The sequence below is a fragment of the Heterobasidion irregulare genome (assembly GCF_000320585.1).
Source record: "Heterobasidion irregulare TC 32-1 unplaced genomic scaffold scaffold_11, whole genome shotgun sequence".
Taxonomy (NCBI): domain Eukaryota; kingdom Fungi; phylum Basidiomycota; class Agaricomycetes; order Russulales; family Bondarzewiaceae; genus Heterobasidion; species Heterobasidion irregulare.
In genome coordinates this window covers 306,326-333,948 of record NW_009258207.1, presented here as the reverse complement: position 1 = coordinate 333,948, position 27,623 = coordinate 306,326, and the positions used below count along the sequence as shown (strand labels likewise).

Below are 27,623 nucleotides of genomic sequence, written 5' to 3'. Positions count from 1 at the left end.
TCACCGAGCCCTAACTCCATGCTCGAATAGACACTCTGCGTCTCGTTCTTCAAGAAAGCTAACTGTTCACACAGCAGTACCTCACACTGCCACATCACATCCCTCAGGCCTTAGACGCAGTCTGGGATATCAACCCTTCAGCCCACTTATCTCGAGGCGCAATGGAGCATTTGAACGGATAGGGGTGGCTGACCAAACACCATACTTTTAGAACCGACATTCTGTCAACAGAAACCGATATTATTAGACTGACCATAGGACCCTGTCATCGCTATATTCCCCTTTGACAGGTATCTCGTTTCCGCGTGCGTCCGTTGCCTTTCTGACGGTGAACGAAGAGAGGACTGAGGACACGACGGTCCATATAGAGGCGTCGGCAAAAAATCGACCAGGACAGATTCTACGGACACTTGTCAGTGGGTAACGTCATCAGAGGGAGCAACCTACCTTCTTCCAAACCCAAAGGCAGATATAAGGTTGGGATCCTCAACAAGCGAACCGTCAGGCGCCAAGAACCGTTCAGGTCGGAAGGTGTCTGGGTCGGGATAGACGGCCGGATCATGGAGTATAGACCTGCTATGATGTCGAACAAGGGTAAATGAACAGGGAATGCGATATGTTACTTACCAACTATTGACAATGACTTGCGAGCCTACAAAATGTGAAGTAAATGATCGAACGGAACAGGCGGGAACTATACCTTTGGGGATGAAGTACCCCTCATATATATCGTCCTCTGTGGTCGCATGCGGAAGAGCTGTCACACAGTCGAATGTGAGGTTCGGACACCACAGAACACTCACGTACCCAGAGGCGTGACCATCTTCCATCGCAAAAGCTCTCGGCAGATAGCGTCGATGTAGGGCATGCGAGGTCTATCCTCAAATTCTGGGAGTCGCTCTCGTCCTACGACCGTGTCAATTTCCGCTTGAGCACGTGTTTGAATTTCTGGATGCAGAGCGAGGACCAGGAAGAAGGTTGATAATATGGAAATTGTCTATGAAAGATATCAAAAGCAAGAAAGAGTAATCATTGCCGATAGAATTTACCGTGTCAGCACCGGCTTCATGTATCACAAGGATCAGCTCTATCTCAAAACAATAAGATCGTCATTTTTGCGACTCACCTAAATAGATACCAGTTGCGGTATTCTTGATAACCTCGTCACTGATCTCGGTATCATCTGTTTCAGAGGATAATTCCAGGCTTCGGAGAACAAAGGATGATTCTGCGGTCCCCTTTTGCTAGCGTCCGTGTATCATTCATGGAGATCGCTTTGATGATAGACAGAGGAACGAACAAATTCAGATACGGCGAAATCAAAAGGAGCGTTGATAGCTTCCTGAACTTCCTCTGCAGCGATCAGAGCCTTTTTCTTGAAGCTCATTCCCGGTAGCCATGTTGGTAGGTGTTTCACTAGGCCAAGTCAGAATTTGTGAGTATTTTGGGTACTGCAGCGAATATGGCATACAGAATGGGAACGTGTTGAGGTGTGTGGCACCGGGTAAGATGGAGGCAGTCCCTCTGATATTAGTGGTCTCTGCGAGAGCGACATATCGGTCGTTAAAGTCTGCAATTTCCAGCCCGTAAGTAAAAGACATAACAACGGACGCGGAGAGACTGCAAGTTTGCATATGGGTGAGAACGAGGGCTTTGATGGTATAAGTTAGGTACTGACTGTTTGATATGATAGAGAACCTGATCAGGCGTATAGACTAGCTTTGCCAAGAATTCTGCGACTTTCTGGGTCTGCATCGATCTGTAAGCCATTGCAGCACTCTGTCGGAGAACGTGATCTGTGATCTTCCGACAGTTCTTCCAGTATCGACCATATCTTGTAACAGTGATGAAGTGATCATATTTCATGCTAATGCAAATTTATCCTAAGAACATCAGATTGATTTGTACAGGACGAGATACAAACACTTCATATGCGGTGATTGCGGGGCGGTCAGAATAGATTGCGCCTCGTTTTTCCAAGAGGTTGCGTGCAATTTCCATAGAGTTGATGACTACGATAGTTTCCCCGAACACTTCGAGAGACATGATGTCTCCTTGATTTCACAGAGATTGAGTAATGACATGACAGAGTATGAGATGTCGACATGATGCTGACCATAACGCTTTGCCCAACTAGCATATGTTTCCCAGGATGTTCGCACTGGCACATCCAAGAAATTACCGAGAATGGGGAGGCGCGTGGGACCAGGAGGAAGGGGTAGGCCTGAAGGGTTTCGTCGCTTGTCAAGATAGGTCTTGAAGAGAACGCAGGATATAAGCAGTGCAACGCAGTCCGAGACAGTCACCGACATCGCACTCCGTGGGAAGAAGAGCGCTATCGAATTAAGCTGTAGGCTCCTGTTTATATAGAATATACGCCTCCCCCTTTGGTAATTCCCCTGCCGTGCACCAGCTTCGTTGACATATCATTATGGAAAGCCAGGCGCTTCAGAGTATGAGGCGCTTCAGAGTCCACGGATATCTTGATCATAAGGATATCCTGAGCACGAGAGGAAAAATAGAGCCCGTGCATGCAATTCTTTGGAAGAAACAGAAGTAGGTTAGCCAAGCTGCAAGCGGTGGTTAATCAGCTGGTTGATCGTTCTATGACACGGCGGCAGAGCGCGTGCATGCGTGCATACCAGTTGAGTAGTGTATGGTGGATGCGGAGCGTTAAAGTGTTGGAGCTTCAAAGAGGCAGCCGATGAATGATGATAAGATGCAGAGGGTGCAGTATGTGGCCACGGGCAGAGCAGGCTTGAGAGCAGGGAATGATGACACTGCGGCTTGTCCGGGCCGTCTCTGACGCGCTTCGTCGATCACCGAGACGCGTCCAAGTTCGAGCGTCTTTCACGCACTCGGCTCAGTCTTTCTATGTGGACTATATCAGGGCCCTTCGACATCGAAATCACAGCCGAAACTATCCATGAAAGTGAGCACACTCTCTTCTTCGACAGCCGGCAGTTGTTCACCATAACTCTTCGTGGCCGCAAAAGAGGTCAAACTGCTCAAGAGCGGACAGAAGTATCTCATCGGGCGCAAAGACCGTGATCTCGTAGTGAACCACAAGAAAGTCTCCCGCGACCATGGTCAGATCATTGTTGGAGGCTGCACAGCCGAAGATGTGGTTCGTTCTCGCGCCGCTGAATGGAACTCGAAAGCGCCGCATCTTACCCTCTATTTAGGGAGACCCGGACAAAATTCCTGTACTTCAGATGCTCAACAGCAAGTCCAAGGCCATGACAATCTCGAGGGCGGGTGAACGCCTAGTATTCAATCCGGGCGCATTGGAGGACCTACAAGACGGAGACGTGGTGGATATTGTGACCGGACTTCCTCTGAGGTGTGTTGACTGCACATATATATATTGACTCATACCTACATGTCCATGATAGTTTCAGGTGGCATAGAATATGCTGCTTCGAATCCGCCTCCAAAGGGAGAGATCCTGTGTCAATTGACGGATGTGCATCGCTAGGTATTTGCTGACGCGCACAATGCTTTCCCCCTCATTGACCACCATTGCACCACCAAGGTATCAACCTCGTCCGCATACTCCACCCGAACGTGACTCATCACCTCACTCCTAACTACAACCTCTCCCCAACACTCTCCATCTCTCTTCTTACTGCTTCCCAATGCGTGAAGCCTGACTGGCTGCGAGAAATCGTTCGACTCGGCGTGTTGCCCAAGGATGACCCAAAGTCGCTCGAATTCACCTTTGCTTTACCGTCAGAGACAAAATACCGACCCGCATTCTCCGCTGTGCTGCCTCCGACCCTGAAAACGTTGAAAACATGGGAGCCCAATGAAGAACGCTTGAACATGTTTCGGGAGTGTCGGTTCATCTTTGTTGGCGAAAAGGGACTAGAAATCCCGAGTGACTACGAAACCTTGGTGACGCGAGGACAGGGCGGATGTGAGGCATTCTATGTGAACGCTGGGTTGCTCAAGTGGACCAACACGCTCTCAAAGGCGAAGGCGTGGGCAAATCAGAATCACGGGAGGGTGGTGCTTGTTGCTGACAGTAAGGCCATGGAGGCGTCATCCAAAGAGAAATGGCAAGAGTTGGTCGACGAGGCCAAGGAGTGAGTAAACGGCATTCCACTCGCGGGTATGCGCGTTGATGGCCCCACGAACAGTACGGGCCTGCGATTCATCTTGCCAGATAACATCATCCAAGCGGTCGCGCACGTCGACAAATTTTACATCGATTGCACTGTTCCTGTGGGCGATCGCAACCAAGGTGAGGATCCTCGCTTCGGTGTCGCAGGCGCTTCGACCTGCTTACATGCAGGACTTTAGATGATCGGCAATCTTCACCTCTTCCCGACTTCGTACCAAACACACATCCGGACGAACCTACGATCCCACCGGACTACGGTATGAACCCCCAACCGAATCAGGAGAGGACGCGAGCGTCATCCCGTCGCGCGCCGTCGGCAACGCCTGACCTAGCTATGGAATTCGAGCAGCCATCAGACTCTGCACCTGCAGAATCGTCACGTCCACTGCGCAAGGTATATGCAGATCCGCAATCATTCGAGATAGCCGCGCCTTTTGACAATCTACTCTGTATTTAGTTCACCAAGAGAACCACCCAGACGGCAATGGCCTTGCTCGGCTTTGACGATGATATCTCTGTGCTAGATACCAGTTCTGCAGCGATCCCCGAGACGGCCCCGCACGCTGTCCCCCAGCCAACTGCAGCTGTGAGTTCTTCGCCTACTGGCGCGTTTAATTCAAACTCACTGTATCTATAGCCCATAAGCCAAGGCCGGCCTAGTAGATTCCGATCGAGAGCAGCGACCGGCCCCAAGAATGTTGCTAATCTACTTGGTCTGGACGACGACCTCGAGGACATCGTCAAGGGGCCGGGTTTAGACAAGTACAAGGCTCTGTTCGAGGCGAGCGACCCCGACAAGCTCGGCACGGCCTCGAGTCAGACACAGGCCGACACGCAAATGCATGCGGTGAGATCGGGCGCGATGAGCGGGGCTGCGGAGACGCTGGCTATCGTCCTTGAGGAGGGAGAGTCGAGCGCCGCACAAACGCAGACGCAGATGCCGATGGAGGGCGAGACCCAGACGCAGTCCCGGGGCCAGAAGAGGAAGGCCGTTGACTCTGCGGAAGATGACGACATTGCGATGGAGGGGACACAAGGTCAGGGAGAGACGCAGACGGGTACAAGGACGGGCAGTTCTTCGAAACGCCGAGCACTCGAACACGTCAATGCTGTCGTGCCGAATTCTCAGACACCTCCCTCGAGTGCGCCAAACTCCAAGAACGCCGAGGCCATCCCTACGAAGTCAACAAAGCCGCCGTCGTCCTCTCACCAAAAGAAGCCCACGGAAGCAGCGAAGATGGATATCGACGAGAACTTTCTGAAAGCAGTCAACTCCACAAAGCGGGGCAAGAAGATGGAAGATGCCTTCGATCGCGAATTCAACAACCTGAAGATCTCGAGGCCCGAGCTAGAGAAGGACGAAAAAGAGCAGGAGTGGGCGTTGCTTGCGGACTTTGGGAACGAGAGCGTGAGGGGCAACTTTATGGTCATTCTGACGATGGAGGTGGATCGCGATCGGGAGTCCAGGCGAAATGCGCGTGTCAGAAGTGGGAACGTGGAGTGGGCGGGACGGTCTGACTTCAAGAAATTCAAGAAGGCGAGGATGCGTGTTCTAGATTCCACGTGCTGAAGCTGAACCCCCTTTTCACAGAAAGCCCCAGGAGGGAGGTCCCGAGCTGTTGACCTGCTTGTCAGCGAAGAGAACGACTATGGCGTTGGTTCCTGTGAGAAGTTAATTTAGAGGATCTTACGATTCACTTGCTGACAACCCCCTCACAGCATACTGGAAACCCCAAACGCATTCTCAGCCCGAGTCGCAGAGCCTGAGCTTCTTCGGAACGGAGAGCGAGAAGGCGCCGGGTCCAAAAACGCAGCCCCGGACGCAGTCGTCGAACAAGGCGAAGACCCGCACTATCGTGATCAGCGATTCAGATGAAAGCGACGCGAAGCCCACACAGCGAAAAGCTGCCGGCAAGAAGCCCATCTCCAAGACAAAATCCCAATCTTCCGCGAAGCGCTCGACACGATCCACGAGATCCCGCGGGGCGTCGCAGCCGTTGTTCCTGGACTCCGAAGACGAATACGGCCAGGACGCGAGTCAAAAGCTCGACGATATTGGGGAGGAAGAGCACATTGATATCGACGAGGGGCTGTTAGGGCCCAGCGACGATGAGGCGATGGACGATTTGGACGGGATGACCTCGACTATGCGCACTGGGACCGAGTCACAATTGACAGCCCCGAGGTCCAGTAGACGGACCGGGGCACAGAAGAGAAAGGCGCCTATCATGGACGAAGATTCGGACGATGTTAGATTTGCAGGATTCAAGAAAAGGAGTAGGTTTGGTTGAGTTGAACCCCAAAGTCAACTGGATTTTCCATACGCCTCTCGAATCGTTCAACGGATTCTATCTAGACAGGATGATCAGTCTATGCTCCTGCCTTCCACTCCTCTCTTTTCTTGCGCACACTGGTTGATCTTGTTCTATTCTCCGCTCTGAATACGTCGTCGGCGTCGATGCAATTCAGGGTATGATTATAACGACTGATAACACTCCTTAGAATACAGTATAATCAACACAGCAGTACGGAGTATGAATAAAGAATCGGAAGAAAACCCGACCGAAAAGCCTGAAAACAAAAACAAGTATCTGCAAAGCGGGGCTCGAGGAATCGAATGCACGCCCAGAAGGAACATATCGACCACCTCTATGGCCATCTACGATGTAGCGCCCTCTACTGCGACAACCTGGACATCGGCCGGTCCCGCCTCCGTAGGCGTGGTCAAAGGCGCCGATGCCACGGGAGATACCGTTGATGCGGCAGTCGGCTCGGACGACGGCGCCTGCCCTGGGACATGACTTGACGACCTGCTACCTTGCTGGCTGGTCGAAGCCAATGGCTCTCTGGGACCTGTATAGGGCTGCTGCCATGTAATTCTAGTCGAGACTGGGGTAGGCACGACGCCAGGGACAGCGCCAGGGACAGAGGCGGCGGCGGTGGGATACGTGTAAGATGCGTATGCGTTGTTCGTGTATGCAGAATACCTGAGATACTGCGACTGTGGGTACGTCGGATGGCCGTACATCGCGGCCGATGCCCCATACGCTCCTGGAGTGTACTGCGACGCAGCTGGGCGCTGTTGATAATGCGAATACGAGTGTCCCCAATGGTTGGCGTAATAGCTGTACGATGCCGCAGCGGAACCCTGTGGCTGATACGGGATATACTGCGTTCGTGCAGAGGCAGCGGGATATCCTGGGAGCGCAGCCGCCGGCGTGTTACTGCTTGAAGCCGCCATGGACATGTTCAAGGATGGATAGGTGACTGCCGGGGCTGCGATCGCGCGAGGCTCAGTGTCTGCAAAGATGCTCGCTTTCAATCACGCCCCCGGGCTCACTTCGAAACGAGCACTTACGTTCCGGGTCGGGCGCAGGCTCGGTAGGCTTTTGACCAACGATCTGGCCTTCGGTGTTCCCGAACACGACGCTCCCCCACTTAAACTCCCTCTTGCCGCCCCTATCCCACACCACCTCGACGGACTTGGTTTCTTCGATGACGCGCACGAGAGACACCTCGAACACACCAGCGCTGATGCGCACTTTGATCCTCGCCAGGGGCTCCAGAGCGAGCAGTTGGGTGCGGATCTTATCTTGCTTGTTGGCCTTCTTTGCTTCTGCGACGGCCTACCAAATATCAAGGTCAATCCATATGAACAGTCAGTTGGCTTTACTCGTACAACATACCGGATTGTGCTGGTGACACAGACAAGAGACCTCGACTTTCTTGATGACCTTGATGACCTTCACGGCATCGGAAGCATCCGTGACCATGCTCTCGGTAGCCACAGCCTGCGGCGCAGCAACTGTAGCATCGACGTTCATGGAGCCTTCGTTCGTATGATCCACGGATGTCGAGGGAGCAGTGCTGGTCACAGGGTCCACGAGAATGACTTCCTTTTCCACCGACCGAAGGACTTCGTACGCAACGCCCCCGCCGCCCTCTCGAGCGCAGGACACATGAAATGCCTTCGGACACTTCCCCTTTGTGCACTGGATCGGGGCCCCGTGCAACTTGGGCCGATTCTTGGTGCACGCGGAGCATTTCTGACCATCATCGTCAGCCCTGGCACAGCAGAACAGAACAGAAGATAGGACAAACCAGGCTCCACCGGTCCCTCACGATAGCATCCACGCCAAACACACACTTTTGCTTCGCCCTCGCCCCATCTTCACGCACGGCGCCCACTTCTACTTCATCCACCCACGTCTCCGGAACGACGTCCGCGCAGTGCTCGTGAGCCCGCCACACCTTTGTATCGGCATGCGCAGCATGGTGGATGGTCGGAGGATCATGCACGAGGAGCAGCCCGTCTTCGTTCGTCGAGACGCACAGGCAGCACGGGAACGTCTCAGGCTCCTTCGGCTTCGGCCCGAGGAGCTTCAGGGTCACCTTGTGGGTCGAGGGACCGGCAACGGACGTCGAACCCGACGAGCTCGGTTTCGTCTTTGCCCTTTTGGGTTTGGGCCCTGATTTGTGCTCTTCGGATTTGCGCTTGCGGGAGGACCTCGGTTTCGCAGGCTTTTTCGCTGCAGCGAGGCGCTCGGCCTCCCGCTCCCGCAGCAGTTCGTCGACGTCGATGCGAACGCTGGAGAGATGTGGGCGTCAACATGGATCGCTGCGAGAGACGAAGGAATAAGAGTCCGAACCTATCGCTGACACACTCGCATGCTTTCGCCTTCCTGCCGAGGTCCAGCCAGCTGTCCAGCGCAAAGTTGACGCTTTCGGCGCAGTTGAGTCCCAAGTTGAAGCCAGCATGGTAGCCCCTCGGGTACGTGATCACGAATTCCCCGGCGTGTTGCACGAGGGTGTTGGGCCGACACGACGACTCTGCGAGCTGTCTAGGCGAGACCAGATACGACTTGTGTCGGAGGAACTGTGGGCAGCGGATTGGACCGTCAGGGAAATGGCCTAAAAAGGAAATCAGATACAAGCGGCGAAGTTTGGAGCTGGCTACGTCTGCGTACCCTTCATCGTTTCCTCCAGAGCGACGGCTCTCCCTTGCGGAACGGCATACCAGAACTTGCCAGCACCGAAGTGAATGTAGTTGATGCTGAAGAGGTCCATGTCCTCGACGTGCCACGCGAATGTCGCCCGCCACATCCCAAAATACAGGTACGGCGTGTTCACGCCTGGCAGGCCATTGGAGCTGGGCAAGATCCTCGACAGAAGAGACGGAAGGTGCGCAACGTTCCATGCTTTGGTCTCGTCCGTGAAGAGGGATCCTGAAGCACATATTCGTTTGTTTCAACAACAGTCACACACAAGGCGACGGAAGCACATACCAGCCATGTCAGCGCCGTACCACGCAGGTTTGTTCAGTCCACAATTCCGCCAGTATTGGCGCTCAAGCTTTTGGCAAAACTCAGGTGTGTAATCGAATGGCGTAGTATTCGGAGGCAGCCATTCTGAATGGGGATCAAAGTCCTCGAGGAAAGCTGCGTCTTTAGCCTCGCGCTCCCTCAGCTGAGCTTCCTTGACCTCGCGAGTCGGTGCCTGGCGCCGACCCTTGGCTTTGCGTGCTGATGCCTTCTCTGACCCGCCCTCATCGTCTGTCTTCTCTTCTTCTTCCTCTTTCAGATCTTGTATCATTTGAGAGTGTGCGTTGGCGGTGTTGGAGTCAGCATCAGCGGGTTTTAGTTGAGCATCGTCTTCAACGATAGCAGCTGACGAAGAGACTACGAGCGCAACTGCGCTATGAGGGGGTGTGATGGGGGATATGGATGGCATATTATTCTCCTCGTCGTTGACGGCCTCCGCCTTCACCTGCACAAAGTCGGCGGCGTCCGGACCGGGGGTGGCGTCGGCTTTCTTCTTGCCCCTCCTCGGCCTCGAAGTCGGATTATTTCGAGGGGCATGGTGCAGCCCGACGTCATCGACCCCGGGTGCCCGCCAATCCTCCTTGTTGCACAGCTCAACCCACTCGCGCACACTCATCGTACGGCGCTTCTCGATGTTCTGCTGGTGAAAGAGCCCCCCGCGCCCGATCATGTGTTGCTCAATCGGATTCTTGAGTTTTACGGCCGCGAGCTGTTCGTTCACCGGGGGCAGCGCGTCTTTCCTGAGTCGATATATATACATGAACGTCCCGGCCTGGGCGCCAACGCGCGAGAGTCACTGTAGAACTGACCATTCCTTCGGAGGTATGACCTTTACGATACCGCTCCGCATGCCCCAGCACTCGATCTTCGTCATGTATCCCTCGAAGTCTGCAAACTCCTCCATCGAGGGCTTGAACACGGGGATTCCTCGCGTGGCCAAAAGGTCGTCGGCAGGGTCTAGCCATGTCTTGCCTTGAGAGTCCGGCGACGGCGGGAGGGGCACGCCCTCAGAGCCATAGAAGTGGTCGGGTTGGGTCGGCGGCTCTGGGGATGGAGAACGGGAGGGTGTGAGGGAAGGTGTTCGGCTTGCGGTTGACATCGGATTGTTTGCGGGGTGGGGGTTTGGTAGATGTTGTAACGTCGACTGGGGCGATGGACCACCGAGTCAAATGAGAAAGTACAGAGACAGATCGTTGAGAACTAGAAAGCAGGGGGACAGCACGACGAAAGAGGTGATGGTTTGAGTGGAAAAGATGGGCCGAGTTCGCTGTTAACAACGGCGAGCAGAATGTCTGGACGGCACTAGGTCTGCATCGGCCCCTCGGAGCTCCAATTATCGCGCTCAGCCACCCGGCAACCAGAGACGAAAGTATTGTTTTTTCTCCCGTGTCTCTGCCTCACACCTTCAAGAAGTGCGCGCTCTGGAATATCCTACTTATGCCCAGCCATCTGAGCGCTTTTTGGTATTTTTATTGTTCGCTCTGAAAGGCTACTCATTGAAGCTGCTCGAACGCCTGACAGGCTGATCAGCCGGCCGGGACCCCACTCACGCAGCCACGGTATCTGATAAGATTGCGACGATCGCGACTTCTGGCACCGCGTGTTCATTCCCTCGCCTTGGCCCTTGAAGCATTCTGAGCTAACCCCACTGCTTCATGGACGCGGATGCAATTCTCCGATGCAATTTACCTTGTCCAATAATAGGTCGCCGTCGGAGTCATAGGAGACAGACCACGGACGGTTCTGCTGGCATTGAACGGTGATGTCCTCCCCGGTGTCCTGATATTTTCCCCCACCTGCGTCCACGATTGTCGGACGCGTCACTGGATTCAATGCATCGCCGAGGCAGGCGCCCTGCGCGCCTCTGCGCGTATTCCATGGATGCTCTGTTTGGGACGGGCCCCACACGGGTGCTTCTCCGCCGCCATCCTCGGACGAGGGCGCCTTCCGCGTTTCGACTTCTTGGACGCCGGACCGCGTCGCAAGGCGTCCCCCCGTGCCCCCGTGCGTCTCCATCGAGAGCGCCCACGCCCTCTGCGGACCGATCGCGTTGCCGACCACGTTCGACGCGGCGCGGGGCCACCTCGCTAGGATTGGGGACTCCCTGACCCAAATAGCCCAGCTGGAAGCGTCGGCACAGTCATCATACCGCGTCGCCTCTCTAGCCCCGGATTTAGCATATCGCAGGCAGCGTGGGGCGTCCCCGGGCGTTCTCCAGGGACCGCTTTGCCACGTCCTCCGCCTTCGCCTCCCTATATATTCAGCTCCCCCCTCAGGGCCGGATCAGGTTGGATTGGGTCCCCTCCCCCTCAACACCACCTGGTAGTCAAGATGTCCGCTCTTGCAGGTCACACCATGTTCTTCCTGTTCATCTTTTCATTTTCGATCGCTTTGCAATGCGTTGCACAGGAGAGACTGTTCCAGTGGTCGTTTGTCAACAACGTGAGTGTGTCTGGATCTGGATCGCGCTGCGCGCCCCGCGCTCACATCGCCCCGATCGGTCGCCGCGCCAGTCGACAAGCCTCGTTGAGTGTCAAAGTGCCGATATCGTCGTGCAGTCGCTCGCTGGCGAGTCCAGCGTCGGCCGTCCCCCTTACTACATGATCGCGTACGAGGTCAACGGCCTCGCGACGGTGAGCCCAGCGGGCTCAGACCCGGCCCGGTTGAGTTGGACGGTGGATCATCGCGCAGGTGAGTCGGCGTGCCCGTTTCGGTGTCCCCCCGTTCGCGCGCGCGGGCGCTGACCGGCGCTTGTGGGGGCGGAGGCTCCGACGTGATTTTGAGCCTCGTAGACTCGGCTGGCAACAGCGGAGGAGTCGCGCCCGCTACGTACTCGATCACCGGTGCGCATCTCGAGCCTGATCGTAATTTCATCGGTCTCTCACGAATCGTGTCGGCGATAAAGACGGATCTTCCTCTTGTCTCCCGTCCGTCCCTGCCGCTTGGCCGTTGATCAATGCCAATACTACAAAGGACCTGGACACTTGCCAGTCCTTGGGGCTCGTCATGGCAGGTGGCGTCCCTCCGTACACGGTGTCCATTGTGCAGCTAGGGGGCTCCGTCAGGAACGTTACCCTCGGGTCACAGGACAATGCGTACACGTGGATCAATCAAGCCGCCCCAAATTCGGACCTGCTGGGTACGCCCGACGCGCTCTGCTCCTCTCGAAGCTCTGACTGAAGTTGCACGTTCCGCTCTATAGTTACCGTCAGCGATTCGTGCGTAACCGACTCGTTCATGACCGTGGGGGTTAATAAGGCGCTTACGCGAGGGTTTGTTCGATAGCAACAGGCACTGGGCTCCGCGGTCTGTGATCATCAATACGACGGGCTCCTCGAACACAACATGCGCAGGATTGTCGTCGAGCTCGAGCAGTGAATCGCTGACAGTGCCGCGCGGCGGGAGCCAGAACCACACGGCCATCATCATCGGCGTGTGTCTTGGTGTGACCGTCTTGGTGCTCGTGTTCTGCCTGGTCCTGTTCTTCGTGTTCTTGCGGATGCGCTCGAGCAAGACCATCATCGACGGGCAGGATGTGTTGCCGAGGTCTTGGATGGACGACACGCTCGTCTCGCGCTCCGGCACGATCTTCGTATCCGAGGGCCACAAATCGCTCACCGTCGACCTCTCGCATTCCAGAATGTCCTCCCGCTCCCATCCCGTGTCGCCCTCCTCACCGCGCAACTCGCCCCTAGTGCAGGTGCCTTCGATTTTCATGTCCCATGATTACCCGCGCCACGAAGTCTTGGATATCTCCTCCGCCAACCGCCCCGTGCTCGACGTCCTGGACATCTCCCCCGCCCACCGCCCCGTGCACGACGTCCTGGACATCTCGCCCGTCCACCGCCCCGTGCACGACGTCCTGGACATCTCGCCGACCCACCGCCCCGTCTCTCCGGCGGGATCCAGCCATTCGAACCACGATCTGCGGCGCTCTGTTCGCTCTCCGACGGGTTCCGCGTCACCGGGCGACGATCGGGCTTCCATCGCGCGCGGGATCTGGCCCGACCCGCGCATCCCGCGCCCGCCGGCGGTGTCGCCCCTGTCGCTCCCTTCTTCGCCCGTCCGCTCGCCGACGTCGCCGGTCCGACCCCTTCCCCGTCCCCCGCTCGATCCGTCCCCCGCCCCGCTCTCCCCCACCCGCAAAGCACGGGAAGCGGCGTCCGAGCGCCACCTCCGCAACGTCCGCTCGACAGGCGACGTCCGCTGCGCAGTCGCCTCTCCCGCCCCGACGCCGGTCAGCCGGTCGCCGCGAGATGCGTCGCTCGCCCGCGCGCAGTCGCTCATGAACATGCGGGTCGCCGACCTGTCCCAGGGCGGCTTCCGCGAATCATGGACGCAGGACGCGCGCGGCCGCGACATGGTCATCATCCAGCATCGAGACGCCATCGTACAAGAGCTCCCGCCCCCATATGACGAAATCTTACCCGGCACGTCCAGTCTCCAGTCCCCACGATGATGAAGCTTTGTTTTTTTTTCGCCTCTGTTGCTCGGCATCGCGCTCACTCTCGCTCCAAAATACTTAATCGTTACGCTATCCTACTCCCAATGTACACCAGGCCCGCATACATGCCGTCCGACGCGGTGTGGGCGTGTTCTTTACGTCTCTCATCGTGCATGCACGTCGTCCCGATATCTCGACGATACGATAGTGTAGATCGTCATAATAGTCCTTAGCCCCAGTGATCTAATCGCGTTGAACTCGTCGCCGTTTTCGTACTCCAAGTGGACTGGGGAAGCCACTCTGACATAAGGACGCTTATGAGTCGTCGAGATGCGCGGCGCGTCACACAATCGATTTGAAGCAAAACCCACCGACCACTCACCGATCCACCCACAAAGACCACCACAAAATGTCCCCCGACGACGATCTTCCCACAAACAACGCAGAGAACTCCGACGTCGACGAGCTCATCGTGCTCGGACAAGCCCTGATAGACGCGATCCTGGAACGCAAGTCCTCCACACACATCCAATTCCTCATCGACGCCGGCGCACCGCTCTGGTTCCAGGACGACGACGGCTGGTCTCCCCTACACGCAGCCGCCAACGTCGAGGATGACGGGCTTATCCGACTGCTGCTGCAGGAAGGCGCGGTGTGGAATGCCGGTGCGGCAGATTCTCTGCGCGTCTTCGTCTTCGTCTGCGACCTTGACTGACTCCTGCCTCCAGCCGATAATCTCGGCAACACCGCTGGGGACATCGCCCTTTCGTTGAACAACGACGCGTGCTACCGGCTCATTCGAGACGCCGGTATACGGTCTGGCACGTCCCTTTCGCCACTTCCCTGTGCTATTCCTGGAGCGGCTTACCCCGTAATAGAGCTGCTGCTGCAGCTGCTTTCTTCGAGAGGACCGAGCCTCGGTGGCGATGATGCGCTCGTCCTGAAAACAGAAGACGCCACCGCGTTCGGATCGACGGACGCGTTCCTCCATTCTCGTCTGCGGTACACAAAAGACGCGCAGGGGCAGGAAATATGCCTCCTGGCCGCCGGGGACGAAGAGGTCGGCGTGATGATGGGGTGGGAGCGCGAGATCAGTGAGTGTTCCAGACTTTGTGCGCCCCCGGGGTCATAGACGGCCCGTTGACGGACGCCAGTATAAAGTGCGAGAGACCGTTCGGCAGATGTGTGCCGGGCACCGAAAACTGCCCGAGGGACTCAGAGTGCTCAACGTCGGCTTTGGCCTCGGCATCGTGAGTTCATTCGCGCCCTACGGGTCGACGAGGGAAGCTTAGTCGCGATGGGCCAGGTCGACTCTTTTTTCCAGAGCCTTCCGACGGCGCCTTCCCTGCATGTCATCATCGAGCCTCATCCTGACGTCCTCCAGCACATGCGAGACACCGGCTGGTACGAGAAGAAAGGGGTCAAGATCCTAGAAGGCAAATGGCAAGACTTTGTCGAGAGCGAGAGCGGCGTCCTCCTCGACGCAGGAGGCTTCGATGCCGTCTACACGGACACTTTTTCCGAAGACTACGACGGTGAGACGATGCGACTGGCCTGCATGTACGACTCGCTGACGATCCGAGACCAGACCTGTACAGATTCTTCCAGCATCTCCCGAGACTGCTCGCCGGGCCCGACGCCCGGTTCAGCTTCTTCAACGGCCTCGGTGCCACGAGTGAGTGCACGCGCCGCTTTCGCGAAGAACCCGCGCGCGCGCGATACGCTGTACTCATGATCGTTGCATCGCAGACGCGCTATTTTACGACGTCTACGTCCATTTGTCCGAGATACACCTCGAGGAGGTCGGCTTGGAGGTGCGTTGGGACGAGCTTGACGTGGCGGCTGCGAAGGGCGAAGACAGATGGGGGAAGACGAGAGAGTATTTTGGTCTACGGTTGTACCGTCTTCCCATCGGGCACATGCGCCCGCGGGCTTCGGTCCAGGATGACAAAAAGTAGACGTACGGACACGGCCTCGTCCAACAAAAGATACGGCACACGCATACATAAGTAGATAAAATCCGCGTCGGTGTTGCATGCGAAGTATCAAAAAAGCCCTTCATCACGACCCTGTAGAACAATTGAACCCGACGGGGTCCACGACGTTGCTGCAAGTGATCTTCTGCGCCGATGAAGGCGTGGCGACGTCGACGTCGACGAGCGCGATGCCGGGACACGGCGCGGCGGCGCTGCACTGGAACTCTGCGACGTGCTGCTTCGCGGTGCCGCGCACGGGGCCCCACGTCACGTCGGAGATCTGGAACGTGGAGGTGTCGCACCCGCCGGACGCGCCGCTGAAGCTCGTGCACTGCGTGATGAAGGCGACGTCCTGCCTGAGATCGGTCACGTTGAAATCGCGGAACGCTGCGCAAAAAAAAACCCCGCCATAAGAGGGGCCGAAAGGAAGAGGAAAGCGAGAGAGGGTGCCTACTGAGGTTCTTCGCGTAGCCGAGCCCGCCTCCGCCGCCTGTGAGCGGGTAGCGACCGCGCGCATCAGTTCTCGGCTCAAGGCGGCGAAGACGCAGAACGACGCCCTCACTCACCGTTCGGCGGAAAGTTCTGCTCGACGCCCGTCCACGTCTTCAAATACCCGGCATACGCGCTCCCGATCGCAGTCACCCTCTCCGCGGTGAAGTTCGCGATGAACTCGTACACGCCGGGGTACTGCCCGATCGACCCGATCGCGACGCCGTTCCCGCCGTGGAACACCGAGTCCTGGACGAGCACGTTCGACGAATTAGCCTTGAGCGAGATATTGTCGTCTCCGCAGGTCACGTCCCAATTGCGCATCGTGATGTTGTTCGCGTAGAACGTGTCTATGCCGTCGGTGTTTTGCGTCTGCGCCTGGAGTCGTTCAAATTCGAAACGTCAGAGAGCGTCGGCGACGGTGGGTGTGCGGGGCGCACGCTGTTGTTCGACGTGCTGTTGATGTATATGTTGTCCAGGAGCAGGTTTTCCGCGGTGTGGATCGCCATCGTCCAGAACTGGCTCTGCACGAAGCGGAGACCCTCGAAGACGGAGTTCGTCGTGTTGCGGATGACGAAGTTGATAGGCCGGCCGGGCTTGTTCGAGACCCCGTGTGCGTATTCGTACCTCACAACAAAAAGTTAAATCTCAACATCCAGCAACGCTGGCAACGGGGTCAACGCCCTACCAGATTTGTCCATTCCCGTCAAACGTTCCGTGGCCATTGCCGGTGAACAGTACGTCGTCGCCGCCAAACTCCCAAGCAAGGGTCATGTTTTGGTACCCCAACGGCAGGCTGTTGTTCGTCCAATATGCTATGTCGGTTCCCCACTATCCTCGTGCTCACGCTCAGCGATTTCGATCTGGACGAGCAAAAAAAAAACAGAGACGCGCACCAGTAGGGTTCCGCCCAGGTCCACTTTGACATTGCGCAGGCCCGTGGTCTTCATCACCCGTTCGATGTGATACGTGGCGTTCAAGAACACGACGGACGCATCGACGCTGCACTGTTCGAATGCGGCGATGATCGCAGCGGAGTCGTCGCCGCCGTCGTCAGATGGAACGACAGTGCAGATCCGCCCGTCCTTCTCGACCCGGCCGGCGCGGGTCAAATGCAGGTGAGTAGACACAAGAAAAAGGGAGAACAGCAGTCCGGAGAGGTGCCTTGCTGGGTCGCAGGACAGAGATAGTCTCATTGTGAGTATGCGCTAGGTGGACTGCTTGCTGCATTTTGGAACCAGCTGCCACGGTGTTTATAGCGCCGTGGAGAAGCCTATACGATATAGCATATTTCAATCGAAGTGTGCACGTCCATCCGAGCGGACCGTACGCAAGTCATAGAAGCCAAAGAGATGGGCCATGTCATGGCAAGCACGGTCATGTGGAGAATTTTCGAAGGATGTTTGGGCACTGGCAGACGATCCGGATGTCCGTCTTGGTCATAAAATAAACGAAAGAATATATCTCACCTGAGCTCCACACGACCACGGTGAGGCGACGCCGGTTTCGAACCGAGGGACGGGTTGACAGAGGTCATCATATGATGCGATGCAGGGAGCTTCGAAACTTAAAAGTCAGCGTGACCAACAATCTTCAACTCTTACCAGGCTGTTACAGACATCACTACACATCATCCAGATGGTGTTGTATGCTGAGGGATACAAAGAGAGAGCGCATTCGAGAAACAAACAAATCGGTACGCCCAAACAACAGCACGATTATGTCAATGACCTCGTTGACTATTCGTCGTTCGTGCTTCGATTCGGACTCTGGAGGACGACATCAGAAACAAGCATAATACATGAACACGATAGAAGAATCCATCAAATGATACAATTGCTCGCTCAACGTTACAACATCTTCGCCATCATTGAGTTTGGGAACCATAACCTCTGATACTATCTGCAAAGCCCCATGAGGTTTCCAGCTTGAGAGACTCGGTGATCGTCGTTCCGGAGGCATTGATAGTGGCGATTTGGTACTACAATCCAGCCAGACACGTTTGAGTACTTTCAAAGAAGACGTGGGCTCAGAACATACCTTGTTCAAGCTGCGGGCATCACGGTAGAACAAGACACGCATACAGTCCTCGATGATTTTGCGCGCTTCTTGCTCTGTCAGGACGTCTTCCTTGCCTTCGACAGCTTTCCGAAGCAGGGGCTGCGCGATGTAGGCACCGTAGCCCGTGGCGAGAGTGGATGCCGTGTATGTCGTGCCGAGAAGGTCGACGTATGCCAAAAATCTGTGAAACGATGCACATGAACATTCATTGCTTGTATCAGCCTCCATGCACATCTCCAGCACGTACCTCTTTCCATCCCTGACACCCCCAATCAACAGAGAATTCCACAAGGGATTGAGTTTGGACCGCCGCCCATACATAACCTGGGACAGATACTCGTGAATCTCAGCGGGACCAAGCTTATGTCCATCCTGCGCAGTGATCTCTTCCTCTATGATGAGGTCGTCGAGGATGCGTTGCAGATACTGGAAGTCGGACATGTCGCCGCCCGCCCCAACGACTGTGAAATCGCCGACAGGGTGAAGACGCTGGACGTCCTTGAAGCGAGCGAGAGAACCATATGATGCTGTGCATCACGAGAGGACTATGAGCAGGGGTGAGACCGATGCGGGAGTGGGGCACACCAAGGTTGTCCGCTGCCATCATAATCCCATCCTTATACTTGAGCGCGAGCACGCTCGTACCGGTTACGATAGGTTGTCTACAATATGGTCAGATGTCAAGTCCACGAGAATGATGCGCTGATCAGCTCACTGAGTGTGCTGGACACCCTCGGCAAACGCGTCCTTCGGTCGGGAATGTATAGGGTAAGTCGAGTACGCGTCAAAATCATCGTTTCTCTGCGGACGGTCATCCCTACGTCAGGATCTATGCTCGTTCAGGATGGTGCACACATACCGGGCGGCCCCAGTTCGTCGGGAAGTGATCCATTGTGAGTGTATGGTTGAGGGAAGGTGCGTGTGCACTGGACTTGGCCGCGCGTTGACGAGCTTGCGCGTTCCGTTACGTCAGCCTGCTCTCCTTTAATGAACTCGATCGTGCGAGAGCAACTGCTCGCTCGAACATCAGTGACGCCCTTTCTATTCCACAACGATGCTCCATTGTACTTTGACAGTGCTCTCGTATATGTGCAATCTACATTTTACGACCGTCACGAGAACTGCTCAGTATACGTAGCACGGTCACGAGCCGTTCTCCCACTTGCCTCAACCAGGCAACGTGGACACGATCGTCCAGCGCAATGATAAAGACGAACAGGACAGTCGATCATGGACCGCTCACCTTCTAAGGTACCAGATGGCAGAGAGGTTCGCCTTGAGGACAGCCAGTCACGCCGTCCGTCGATTCGCAAAAGTATCATGCCTATCAGCGTGACAGTAGTCTTCTGCGGTTTGGCATTGGCTCTGGCCTATATCACTGGGAAGATCATGGACCGAAACCCACAAAGCGAGATCAAAGGTCTTGGCCTGACTGTCGTGCTTCCCGGCGACCCGATGTACGACGACGCAAGACTGGCCTGTGAGTCCATCGGGCTTTGGCGCAACACAATCAAGGCCACTGAATCAATTTCCCAGTCAACCTCCGTTACGACCTGCACCCCGCAGCCATTTTCTATCCGAACAGCCCGCAGGATGTCACTAATATTGTCCGCCTGGGAGCGTCACTTCAAAAGCAGGTCTCTGCACGTAGTGGTGGGCATAGCTACATCGCGAATGGTCTGGGCGGCCAGGATGGAGCCTTCGTGATTGACCTCAGCAATCTCAAGAAGATCACCATCAACCATTGTGATGGCACGGCGGTTATCCAGACTGGGAACAGGCTCGGAGACGTAGCACAAGCCCTGAATGCTCAAGGCCGAGCAATCCCTCATGGAGTGTGCCCATACGTTGGTATCGGAGGTCATGCCTGTTCGTCATGGAATTACAATTTCCCTACCATGACCGTACTTACTTCAGGCGGACGTGCAGCTTTTGGTGGTTTCGGTTTCACTTCACGCATGTGGGGTCTTACCATTGATCGCATCATCTCTGCAGAGGTTGTGCTGGCTAACGGTTCAATGGTCACTGCATCTGACACCACAAATCCAGATATCTTCTGGGTAGAGTCCTTTCTTTAGTTTCCTTCGTGTTTCTTTCGCTGAGATGTGCATATTCCTACTAGGCTATGCGTGGTGCCGGTCCTTCCCTTGGTATCACCACCGCCTTTACCTTTGTCACCGAGCCCATTCCTTCGTCTGCGCTCGTATTTCAGTACAATTGGACCCACGTCCCCGCCGAGGACCTCACGAAGATCATCTCGCGATATCAGATCTTCGCTCAGAACGAAACGTTGCCATCGGAATTCGATGTCGAACTCAATATACGCCCTGGTGATCTCGCGGGCTCCGTGACCGTTGAGATGCTCGGTGGATGGTACGGGGATCCCTCGGACTTGGACGGTATTGTACAGCCGCTGCTTGATAGTATTCCCATCCGCCCCAATGTCACCGTCACCGGCGGGACGTGGATCGAGAGTTTAGTCGAACTGGCAGGTGGTAGCTTGAACACGACTCTGCGTGGAACGTCCAACACATTCTATGTGAAGGTACGCCGCCGAGTGTTGTGGAGATGACTTGAAACTCGGTTTGATGTCCTTTCCTTCCGCTTGTAGTCTTTGATGACGCCTGAAGACTCACCCATGAGCGATAATGCGATTCGTGCCTTTGCGTCGTATATGACGAACGAGGGACACAAAACAAGTACCGTAAGTCTCTCCATGGCAATCGGGCATCCGTATCCGTCTCCTCGCAGCAGAACTGATTCATGACCCGGCACGTAGGTCTGGTTTACACACATCGAGCTGTACGGCGGGCACGACTCGGCCATCAACGCCGTTCCGCTTGATGCGACATCATTCGCGTATCGGTCGTCGCTATTCACGATACAATTTCACGCCTCGTCGTCGGATGCTAAGCCACCCTACCCGGATGAGGGCTTCTCGTTCTTGGATGGTGAGCTTAGCGTGTCGATCATGGTCCGTGTAACGCGAGTGACTGAGCCGCAAAACAGGTATGGTCTCGAGCATTATAGATAATAGTCCGTCTGGGTGGAGTCACGGGTAAGTCTTCGGTACCTTCGTTGTCACTGCCAAAGTCGGTTTTCATCCTATAATCTATCAAGCGCGTATACCAACTATGTTGATGACATGTTAAGCAACTGTAGGTTTTTTGTTCTGGTCTCGTCCACAAAACTTCTCAACATTTGTCCTCACAGCCTCAACATTGTATTATGCCTCGCACTACAAACGGCTTCAGTCCATCAAGAGAGACGTCGATCCTAGTAATGTCTTCCGCTTCCCAACATCCATCACGCGACCTCAGTGACCTCATTGATATCGAATGTTACGCTGTCACTAGCATTTATCGACAAACGAACCGATTCCCGAGACAATTGTCGAAACGTGGTTGATATACATCTCGTACTAGATCTCGTGACTGTTTGACTTTTGGACTTCGTGAGTCATTCGATGTTGTTACAAGGTGGTTCAAGTGCCTTCTGCGATCGATTAGAGGTCAGTCATAAGCAGTATGTCGCAGTTGGCAGTGCGCAGGGCTCATATCCTGACAACCCTGAGGTCCCTCGATCGAAGCGAGGTGCTGCTATGTACTTTTTGAAGTCGAGCAAAAAATGAACTAGTTCCCCACAATTTCTGTCTCTGTAAATGTGCTATCAATTGTTTTATAGTTCTCCATAACCTATGTATTGCTCCGAAGTTCACATGGAGACAACTAAGCCGTGAACTTTGGGATCTACAGAACCAAACAGATGTAAGCAAGGGAGGTTAGATCTCGGCCGCGCCGCGCAGGTTTCTCAGAGCGCTCAGAACTCAGACGCGATGGCTTCAACACGATCACAAAATATGGCCCATGGTGCAAGAAACCTATTGTTTCTTGAAAGCCATTTCGTCCGCTTTGACAATCCAAGGAAATCCGCTGGCTGTCAGGGACGTCCAAGGGCCTTCTATAATAAATGTACGGCTATAGCCCATCCGGGACCTCTAATCACCTCTTTGTCTTCTCGTAGCAATCTCACGAAATTGAATCAGTAAGTAGCTCCATTATCCATATCACGAGGGCTACTCTCACGGGCAGCTTCCCCGCTTGTTTCAGTCCAGGCAATATTCGATTGATCGCACAGCAGTGACGCTCGCAATTCCGTCAAAGGAGCGCGCGCCTCAATATGTGGTATAAAATGGCGGGCTGATTAACCTTTGACTCGCTAGCACTCCAGTCGAGTCGCAGAATATGCACATCAACATGAAGACCTACCTGAGCAGTTTAGCACTGATACTTGCGTGCTTCATCGGTCATGTCGTGGGCCAAGATCTGAAGGGAGAGCTCGAAGGCGTAGGTTTGACCGCATTATTTCCTGGGGACCCAGCATACAAGAATGCAAGCCGAGCTTGTACGTTCAACATTTGTCTGTAATCTTACTGTGCTCACCATGACGATCTTTGTCCAGTTAACCGTCGCTTTGATCTGTACCCAGTGGCTGTCGTCTATCCAGAGAACGCGCAGCAGGTCGCTGCTGCTGTCCATGTGGGAGCCTCTAATCATCTACAGGTTTCTGCCCGTAGTGGCGGGCATAGCTACATCGCGAATGGCCTAGGGGGAGATGATGGAGCGCTAGTTATCGACCTCAGCTTGCTCAAGAATATCACGGTTGATGCCAATACTGGTACCGCCATTATCCAGCCCGGAGCTAGACTTGGAGCCGTTGCTCTAGCCCTGAATGACCAGGGGCGAGCGCTCCCTCATGGGACATGCCCATACGTTGGTCTTGGAGGCCATGCATGTTTGTGTCTCTCTCAATGACAAATCGTCGATCGTGATGCTGAGGAAGGCTTTTGTTTCAGCATTTGGTGGATTCGGCTTTGCGTCCCGGATGTGGGGGCTTACTCTCGATCGCATCGTTTCAGTAGAGGTTGTCCTTGCGAACGGTACGATTGTCACAGCATCGAACACGACCAATACGGATCTCTTCTGGGTATGTCTGTCTCGCACCCTCTTTTGTGTCTTTGCTAAGATGAGCCCATTGTCAGGCTATGCGCGGGGCTGGTCCTTCCTTCGGCATCACCACCGCGTTCACCTTTGCCACAGAGCCCGTTCCTTCGTCAGCGTATGCGTTCCGGTACAACTGGACTCACCTCCCCGCCGAGGACTTCGCACGCATCGTCTCAGCATACCAGAATTTCGTCCTGACCGACCTGCCGCCGTACTTTGATGCGGAGCTCAACATACGCCCAGGTGACCTTCCAGGCACCGCGACAGCTGAGATGCTGGGCGGATGGTACGGTAACATACTGGATTTGAACGCCACTGTGCAGCCTCTACTGGACACTGTGCCCATTCAACCCAATGTGACCATCGCTGACGGGACGTGGCTGGAGACCCTTGTGGATTTTGCAGGGTCCAGCTTGAACACGAGCGCGCCTGACACATCGGACACGTTCTATGTCAAGGTACGCGCCTCGGATGCTGCAGGAAAGGGGTTACATTAATGCCCACGTCGGCCATTCATTCCCGGCTCCTTTCAGTCCTTGATGACGCCTGAGGACTCGCCCATGAGCGAGGAGGCCATTAGCGCCTTTGCGGCATACGTGACGAGCGAGGGGCACAAGACTAGCACTGTAAGATTCTCGCATCACGTCAAAAATGGGCGTCTGCACGGATCACGGCGCTAACTTTGTTCACGCTGGCGCTCGTTGTTCAGATCTGGTTCACGCAACTCGAGCTTTATGGCGGGCCCAATTCGGCGATCAACGCCGTCCCGCTCGACACGACGGCGTTCGCGCACAGGTCCTCCCTGTTTACCATCCAGTTTTACGCATCGTCGCCAAACTTCCAGCCTCCGTATCCTGAAGAAGGATTTTCGTTCTTGGATGGTGAGCCCTGCGTGTCGAACAAGGTCTGCCGCGCAGCTGATGCGGCCCTCCCGCAGGTATGGTCTCGAGTATCATAAACAACAGCCCGTCCAATTGGAACTACGGGTGAGCTTTACCGTCTGATCAATCATCTGCCTCGGCGAGTGCTCATCCGATTGGTTAGCGCCTACACGAACTACATCGACGACATGTTGAAGAATTGTGCGCACAGATGTTTCTTCCCCGTGCACGTCACTGAATAGTTGCTCCGACAGCCTCGTCTTTGTACTATGCCACGCACTACAAGCGGCTTCAGGCCATCAAGAAAGAAGTCGATCCCAACAACGTCTTCCACTTCAAGACATCCATCGGGGAACCTTAATCCCTTGAGGCCATCCAGGTCACCCTTCTCTGGCACCTGTACTGGACCCGGATTGTACATCACTATGGACGACCGTTTTTTCTCTCTTGGACATTCAATTTTGGCGCGCTACATCCTCCTCTTAATTACCGGGTTTTCGATTTCAGGTGTGGACTCTTGTTCTTGCGGTTTTATTAGTCATACTACGATAGGGTCCTTCTCCAATGTGAATTTCAATCAACTAGGCCATTCTCACGCTTGCATACGACTACGCCAGCGGGACCTGGGTGGAGTTTCAGTCACTCGAGTCGGTGACTTGAACGTTCCAAGCCAGGCCTCGGTTCGGATTCACAGAGCCATTGTATTATTCTTTTACCTTTCTATGTCAGACTTTTCCTCAAACTTGCTTTCGCTCGGAATCTTCAAGACGCATCGTCACTTCAGCGAAGCCTGCAGCAGTCAAGGACACGGTAGGTAAAGTTGGATGGCCAGGCTATCGTGAGATTTTGGAGTTACCTGCATCGCATCATATGATGGATTTCTTCCTGTCTGACATCATGGTAGCCTCGCCCGTGATCGAGAGGAGCTCAGGTGAGGTCCATTCCTTCGTTATTTTTGTAAACTCTGATCCTTTTCCAGTGTTCAACCTCCTCTTTCAATGGTCCACATGACCTCGGCTGCCATGGCATGGTTCACTCCTTTTGCTTCTACGACTTGGATACGGTCCGCTCGGGCTTCGACGACAGTATAAACATCGCGGTAGCTAATCCCAAGATGCCAGAGACACATTTACGATGAAACTACCCTTGTCTCGTCACATCGCGAGGTATCTCTTCGGGCTGCTTTTCTCGCTTTCTCTTGTGCCCGCTCACTTAATGTGGACCCGCGCCGGCCGTGTCGAGAAGAAGGGTCATATTTGCACCGTGATCCCATCTCATGACGGTGGTGACGACTCCGCCGCGATCATCTCTGCGTTTGAGCAGTGCAGCGTCGACGCATCCGTCGTATTTTTGAACACGACGTATCACATCGAACGAGTGATGAAGACCACGGGCCTGCGCAACGTCAAAGTGGACTTGGGAGGGACTTTATTGGTGTGTACTTTGGTTGTTTTTGTTCGTCGGAATTGCTGAGCAAGATCACGCCGGGGACAGTGGGGAACCGACATCGCATATTGGACGAACCATAGTCTGCCATTGGGTTATCAGAACCAGTCCCTTGCTTGGGAGTTTGGCGGCGACAATATACTGTTCACCGGCAATGGCCATGGGACGTTTGACGGAAACGGTCAGATCTGGTGAGATCATGTCGCCTCCTGCCGGCACCTCCGCGAAACGATGTTGAACTCTTGTTTTCGCAGGTACGACTACGGAAACGGAGTGTCGAATGTGGCCGGTCGACCTATCAATTTCGTCATCCGCGATACGACGAACTCCGTCTTTGAGGGTATCCGCTTCGTGCAGAGCCAGTTCTGGACGATGGCTATCCACACCGCCGAGAACCTGCTGCTGGAAAACCTGTACATCAACAGCACGTCGAGCACCAGCGTGAGCCCTCAGCCAGTGGCACATCCACGCTCGCCGTGTTCTCTAACATTTTGAACGACTGTGGAGGCGCCGACAATCAACACCGACGGCGTGGACACATTCTACGCGAACAACATCACCATGCGCAACTGGGAGGTGACCTGCGGCGACGACAACATCGCGCTCAAAGCCAACTCGTCGAACATACTGGTCCAGGACTCAGTGTTTCACGGCGGGAACGGCGTCGCGATCGGGTCGATCGGGCAGTACCCGGGCGTGTACGAGTTCATCGCGAACTTTACGGCGGAGAGGGTGACTGCGATCGGAAGCACGTATGCGGGGTATGTGAAGACCTGGACGGGCGTCGAACAGAACTTTCCGCCTAACGGTAAGCTCGTGCTTCCAGGTCCGCGTCGTCTTTGGCTGAGCATTGGTGGCCACAGGCGGTGGAGGCGGGCTCGGCTACGCGAAAAACATCAGTAGGATATATACTCTTTCGTCTTCCCTGTCCAGTCCAGTATGGTCTGACGGTTTGACGGTCTGACAGCGTTTCGCGATTTCACCGTGACCGACCTCGCGCAGAACGTCGCCCTCATCACGCAATGCACCAGCTACAGCGGTGCGACTGGCGAATGCGACACGTCCATGTTCCAGATCTCTGACGTCGTCTGGGGTCCTATCCGGGGCACCCTCGCGACCGACTCGGTTGCGGCGTTCCAGTGCAGTGGAGCAGCCCCGTGTCCCGGCATCGCGCTTGTCGGCGTCGACGTCGCCACGCCTAATTCGTCGGCGCAGAGTGTCGTGTGTAGTAATGTGGTAGATCCGGTGGGGTTCGAGTGTTCTACAGAGTCGTGATCAAAATCTGTTTGATGTTCTACTCGCGACAGCATGGATTTTATCTTCCCGGCCGCGTCGCGGCTCGCCCAGAAGATGTTCCTGCACGCCCGCCATCACGACGTTGTTCGACGATCGGAACTCACCAGTTGCACACAGACGTAGTTGTTCGTGCGACGCGATCTGCGCTCCCGACTGCGGGGCGTCGCCGGCCGTGGGCCTTGATAAGGATCTGAAAAGCTCCGGACCCCGGTACATCCACTAAGTAGATGTCGCTGTGGCGTGGTCCGGCGTTGAGCAGACCGACGACGGCACTACGACGGCTCAACAGCGCACGGCTGGCACATCGGTGCGGGTCTGATCGGTGATCGGGGTGATCGGAAACTGATCGGAACGTGAAAATCATGTGCGGCCAAAACAAGAAGGTCGAGGGAGTCGGTCCCTCGGGGGTGTTTTTTTGTATGTTTGCGATCGCAGGTATCTCGGTGGGCACGCGGGGTGGGTGTGCACTCTCCCACTTCTACCAGAGCTGCTACGTTCTGCGCCGGCTGCAACGTGCGTCCTCGGTCTGGGTAAAGCATTGAGTCTACGAATCGCCGTTTCGAGCAGATACCGCGTATAT

The 27,623-nt window shown here is 55.2% G+C and overlaps 10 protein-coding genes across 10 annotated transcripts; 6 read left to right on the top strand and 4 right to left on the bottom strand.

Moving 5' to 3' along the window:
• Positions 1-103: 103 nt before the first annotated feature.
• Positions 104-2,312, bottom strand: cyp15 (cytochrome P450 monooxygenase 15; the record flags this gene model as incomplete). Its single annotated transcript, XM_009552881.1, has 12 exons — positions 104-188; positions 254-400; positions 448-622; positions 701-757; positions 808-997; positions 1,050-1,063; positions 1,127-1,244; positions 1,301-1,416; positions 1,472-1,620; positions 1,679-1,867; positions 1,925-2,054; positions 2,117-2,312. The coding sequence occupies 12 exons, from the start codon at positions 2,310-2,312 to the stop codon at positions 104-106; spliced, it is 1,566 nt and encodes a 521-aa protein (XP_009551176.1).
• A 562-nt stretch (positions 2,313-2,874) lies between these two features.
• On the top strand, positions 2,875-6,610 carry HETIRDRAFT_460772 (uncharacterized protein; the record flags this gene model as incomplete). Its single annotated transcript, XM_009553018.1, has 11 exons — positions 2,875-2,932; positions 2,997-3,127; positions 3,186-3,343; positions 3,402-3,478; positions 3,536-4,088; positions 4,143-4,246; positions 4,306-4,520; positions 4,584-4,712; positions 4,764-5,689; positions 5,762-5,790; positions 5,846-6,610. 11 exons carry the CDS (start codon positions 2,875-2,877, stop codon positions 6,415-6,417), a joined length of 2,952 nt encoding a protein of 983 aa, XP_009551313.1. The 3' UTR covers positions 6,418-6,610.
• Positions 6,611-6,785: 175 nt separating this feature from the next.
• Positions 6,786-11,463, bottom strand: HETIRDRAFT_105882 (uncharacterized protein; the record flags this gene model as incomplete). The annotated part of the gene is made up of 9 exons (XM_009553017.1): positions 6,786-7,426; positions 7,485-7,752; positions 7,813-8,172; positions 8,228-8,714; positions 8,776-9,037; positions 9,094-9,351; positions 9,412-10,187; positions 10,257-10,591; positions 11,137-11,463. 9 exons carry the CDS (start codon positions 11,461-11,463, stop codon positions 6,786-6,788), a joined length of 3,714 nt encoding a protein of 1,237 aa, XP_009551312.1.
• Positions 11,464-11,966: 503 nt separating this feature from the next.
• On the top strand, positions 11,967-12,588 carry HETIRDRAFT_16106 (uncharacterized protein; the record flags this gene model as incomplete). The annotated part of the gene is made up of 3 exons (XM_009552842.1): positions 11,967-12,138; positions 12,213-12,290; positions 12,353-12,588. Coding segments are annotated over 3 exons (486 nt in total), but the record flags the coding sequence as incomplete, so codon positions are not given.
• Positions 12,589-14,280: 1,692 nt separating this feature from the next.
• HETIRDRAFT_389401 (uncharacterized protein) lies at positions 14,281-15,957 on the top strand. Its single transcript, XM_009553016.1, has 7 exons — positions 14,281-14,556; positions 14,620-14,712; positions 14,770-14,985; positions 15,053-15,141; positions 15,198-15,426; positions 15,480-15,566; positions 15,641-15,957. Exons 1-7 carry the CDS (start codon positions 14,301-14,303, stop codon positions 15,847-15,849), a joined length of 1,179 nt encoding a protein of 392 aa, XP_009551311.1. The 5' UTR covers positions 14,281-14,300; the 3' UTR covers positions 15,850-15,957.
• Positions 15,953-17,552, bottom strand: HETIRDRAFT_125676 (glycoside hydrolase family 28 protein; the record flags this gene model as incomplete). Its single annotated transcript, XM_009553015.1, has 7 exons — positions 15,953-16,254; positions 16,322-16,357; positions 16,434-16,734; positions 16,797-16,983; positions 17,045-17,187; positions 17,253-17,441; positions 17,487-17,552. 7 exons carry the CDS (start codon positions 17,550-17,552, stop codon positions 15,953-15,955), a joined length of 1,224 nt encoding a protein of 407 aa, XP_009551310.1.
• Positions 17,553-18,223: 671 nt separating this feature from the next.
• HETIRDRAFT_429867 (uncharacterized protein) lies at positions 18,224-19,309 on the bottom strand (the record flags this gene model as incomplete). Its single annotated transcript, XM_009553014.1, has 6 exons — positions 18,224-18,337; positions 18,397-18,598; positions 18,665-18,944; positions 19,003-19,079; positions 19,133-19,218; positions 19,277-19,309. The coding sequence occupies 6 exons, from the start codon at positions 19,307-19,309 to the stop codon at positions 18,224-18,226; spliced, it is 792 nt and encodes a 263-aa protein (XP_009551309.1).
• Positions 19,310-19,737: 428 nt separating this feature from the next.
• On the top strand, positions 19,738-21,740 carry HETIRDRAFT_421867 (uncharacterized protein; the record flags this gene model as incomplete). The annotated part of the gene is made up of 8 exons (XM_009553013.1): positions 19,738-19,897; positions 19,954-20,477; positions 20,540-20,962; positions 21,029-21,121; positions 21,197-21,368; positions 21,427-21,475; positions 21,538-21,575; positions 21,631-21,740. The coding sequence occupies 8 exons, from the start codon at positions 19,738-19,740 to the stop codon at positions 21,738-21,740; spliced, it is 1,569 nt and encodes a 522-aa protein (XP_009551308.1).
• Positions 21,741-22,661: 921 nt separating this feature from the next.
• On the top strand, positions 22,662-24,662 carry HETIRDRAFT_328041 (uncharacterized protein; the record flags this gene model as incomplete). The annotated part of the gene is made up of 9 exons (XM_009553012.1): positions 22,662-22,821; positions 22,879-23,211; positions 23,273-23,403; positions 23,459-23,878; positions 23,954-24,046; positions 24,130-24,301; positions 24,358-24,406; positions 24,465-24,502; positions 24,556-24,662. The coding sequence occupies 9 exons, from the start codon at positions 22,662-22,664 to the stop codon at positions 24,660-24,662; spliced, it is 1,503 nt and encodes a 500-aa protein (XP_009551307.1).
• Positions 24,663-25,516: 854 nt separating this feature from the next.
• Positions 25,517-27,022, top strand: HETIRDRAFT_174466 (glycoside hydrolase family 28 protein; the record flags this gene model as incomplete). Its single annotated transcript, XM_009553011.1, has 6 exons — positions 25,517-25,735; positions 25,796-25,938; positions 26,002-26,188; positions 26,255-26,555; positions 26,611-26,646; positions 26,715-27,022. 6 exons carry the CDS (start codon positions 25,517-25,519, stop codon positions 27,020-27,022), a joined length of 1,194 nt encoding a protein of 397 aa, XP_009551306.1.
• Positions 27,023-27,623: the final 601 nt, after the last annotated feature.

Bases quoted from the DNA above. Each gene is read 5' to 3' on its own strand.
- HETIRDRAFT_389401 (XM_009553016.1), top strand. From the start codon at position 14,301: ATGTCCCCCGACGACGATCTTCCCACAAACAACGCAGAGAACTCCGAC. The intron at 14,557-14,619 runs GTGCGGCAGATT...TCCTGCCTCCAG, and splicing joins AGGCGCGGTGTGGAATGCCG to CCGATAATCTCGGCAACACC. The intron at 14,986-15,052 runs GTGAGTGTTCCA...GCCAGTATAAAG, and splicing joins GGGGTGGGAGCGCGAGATCA to TGCGAGAGACCGTTCGGCAG.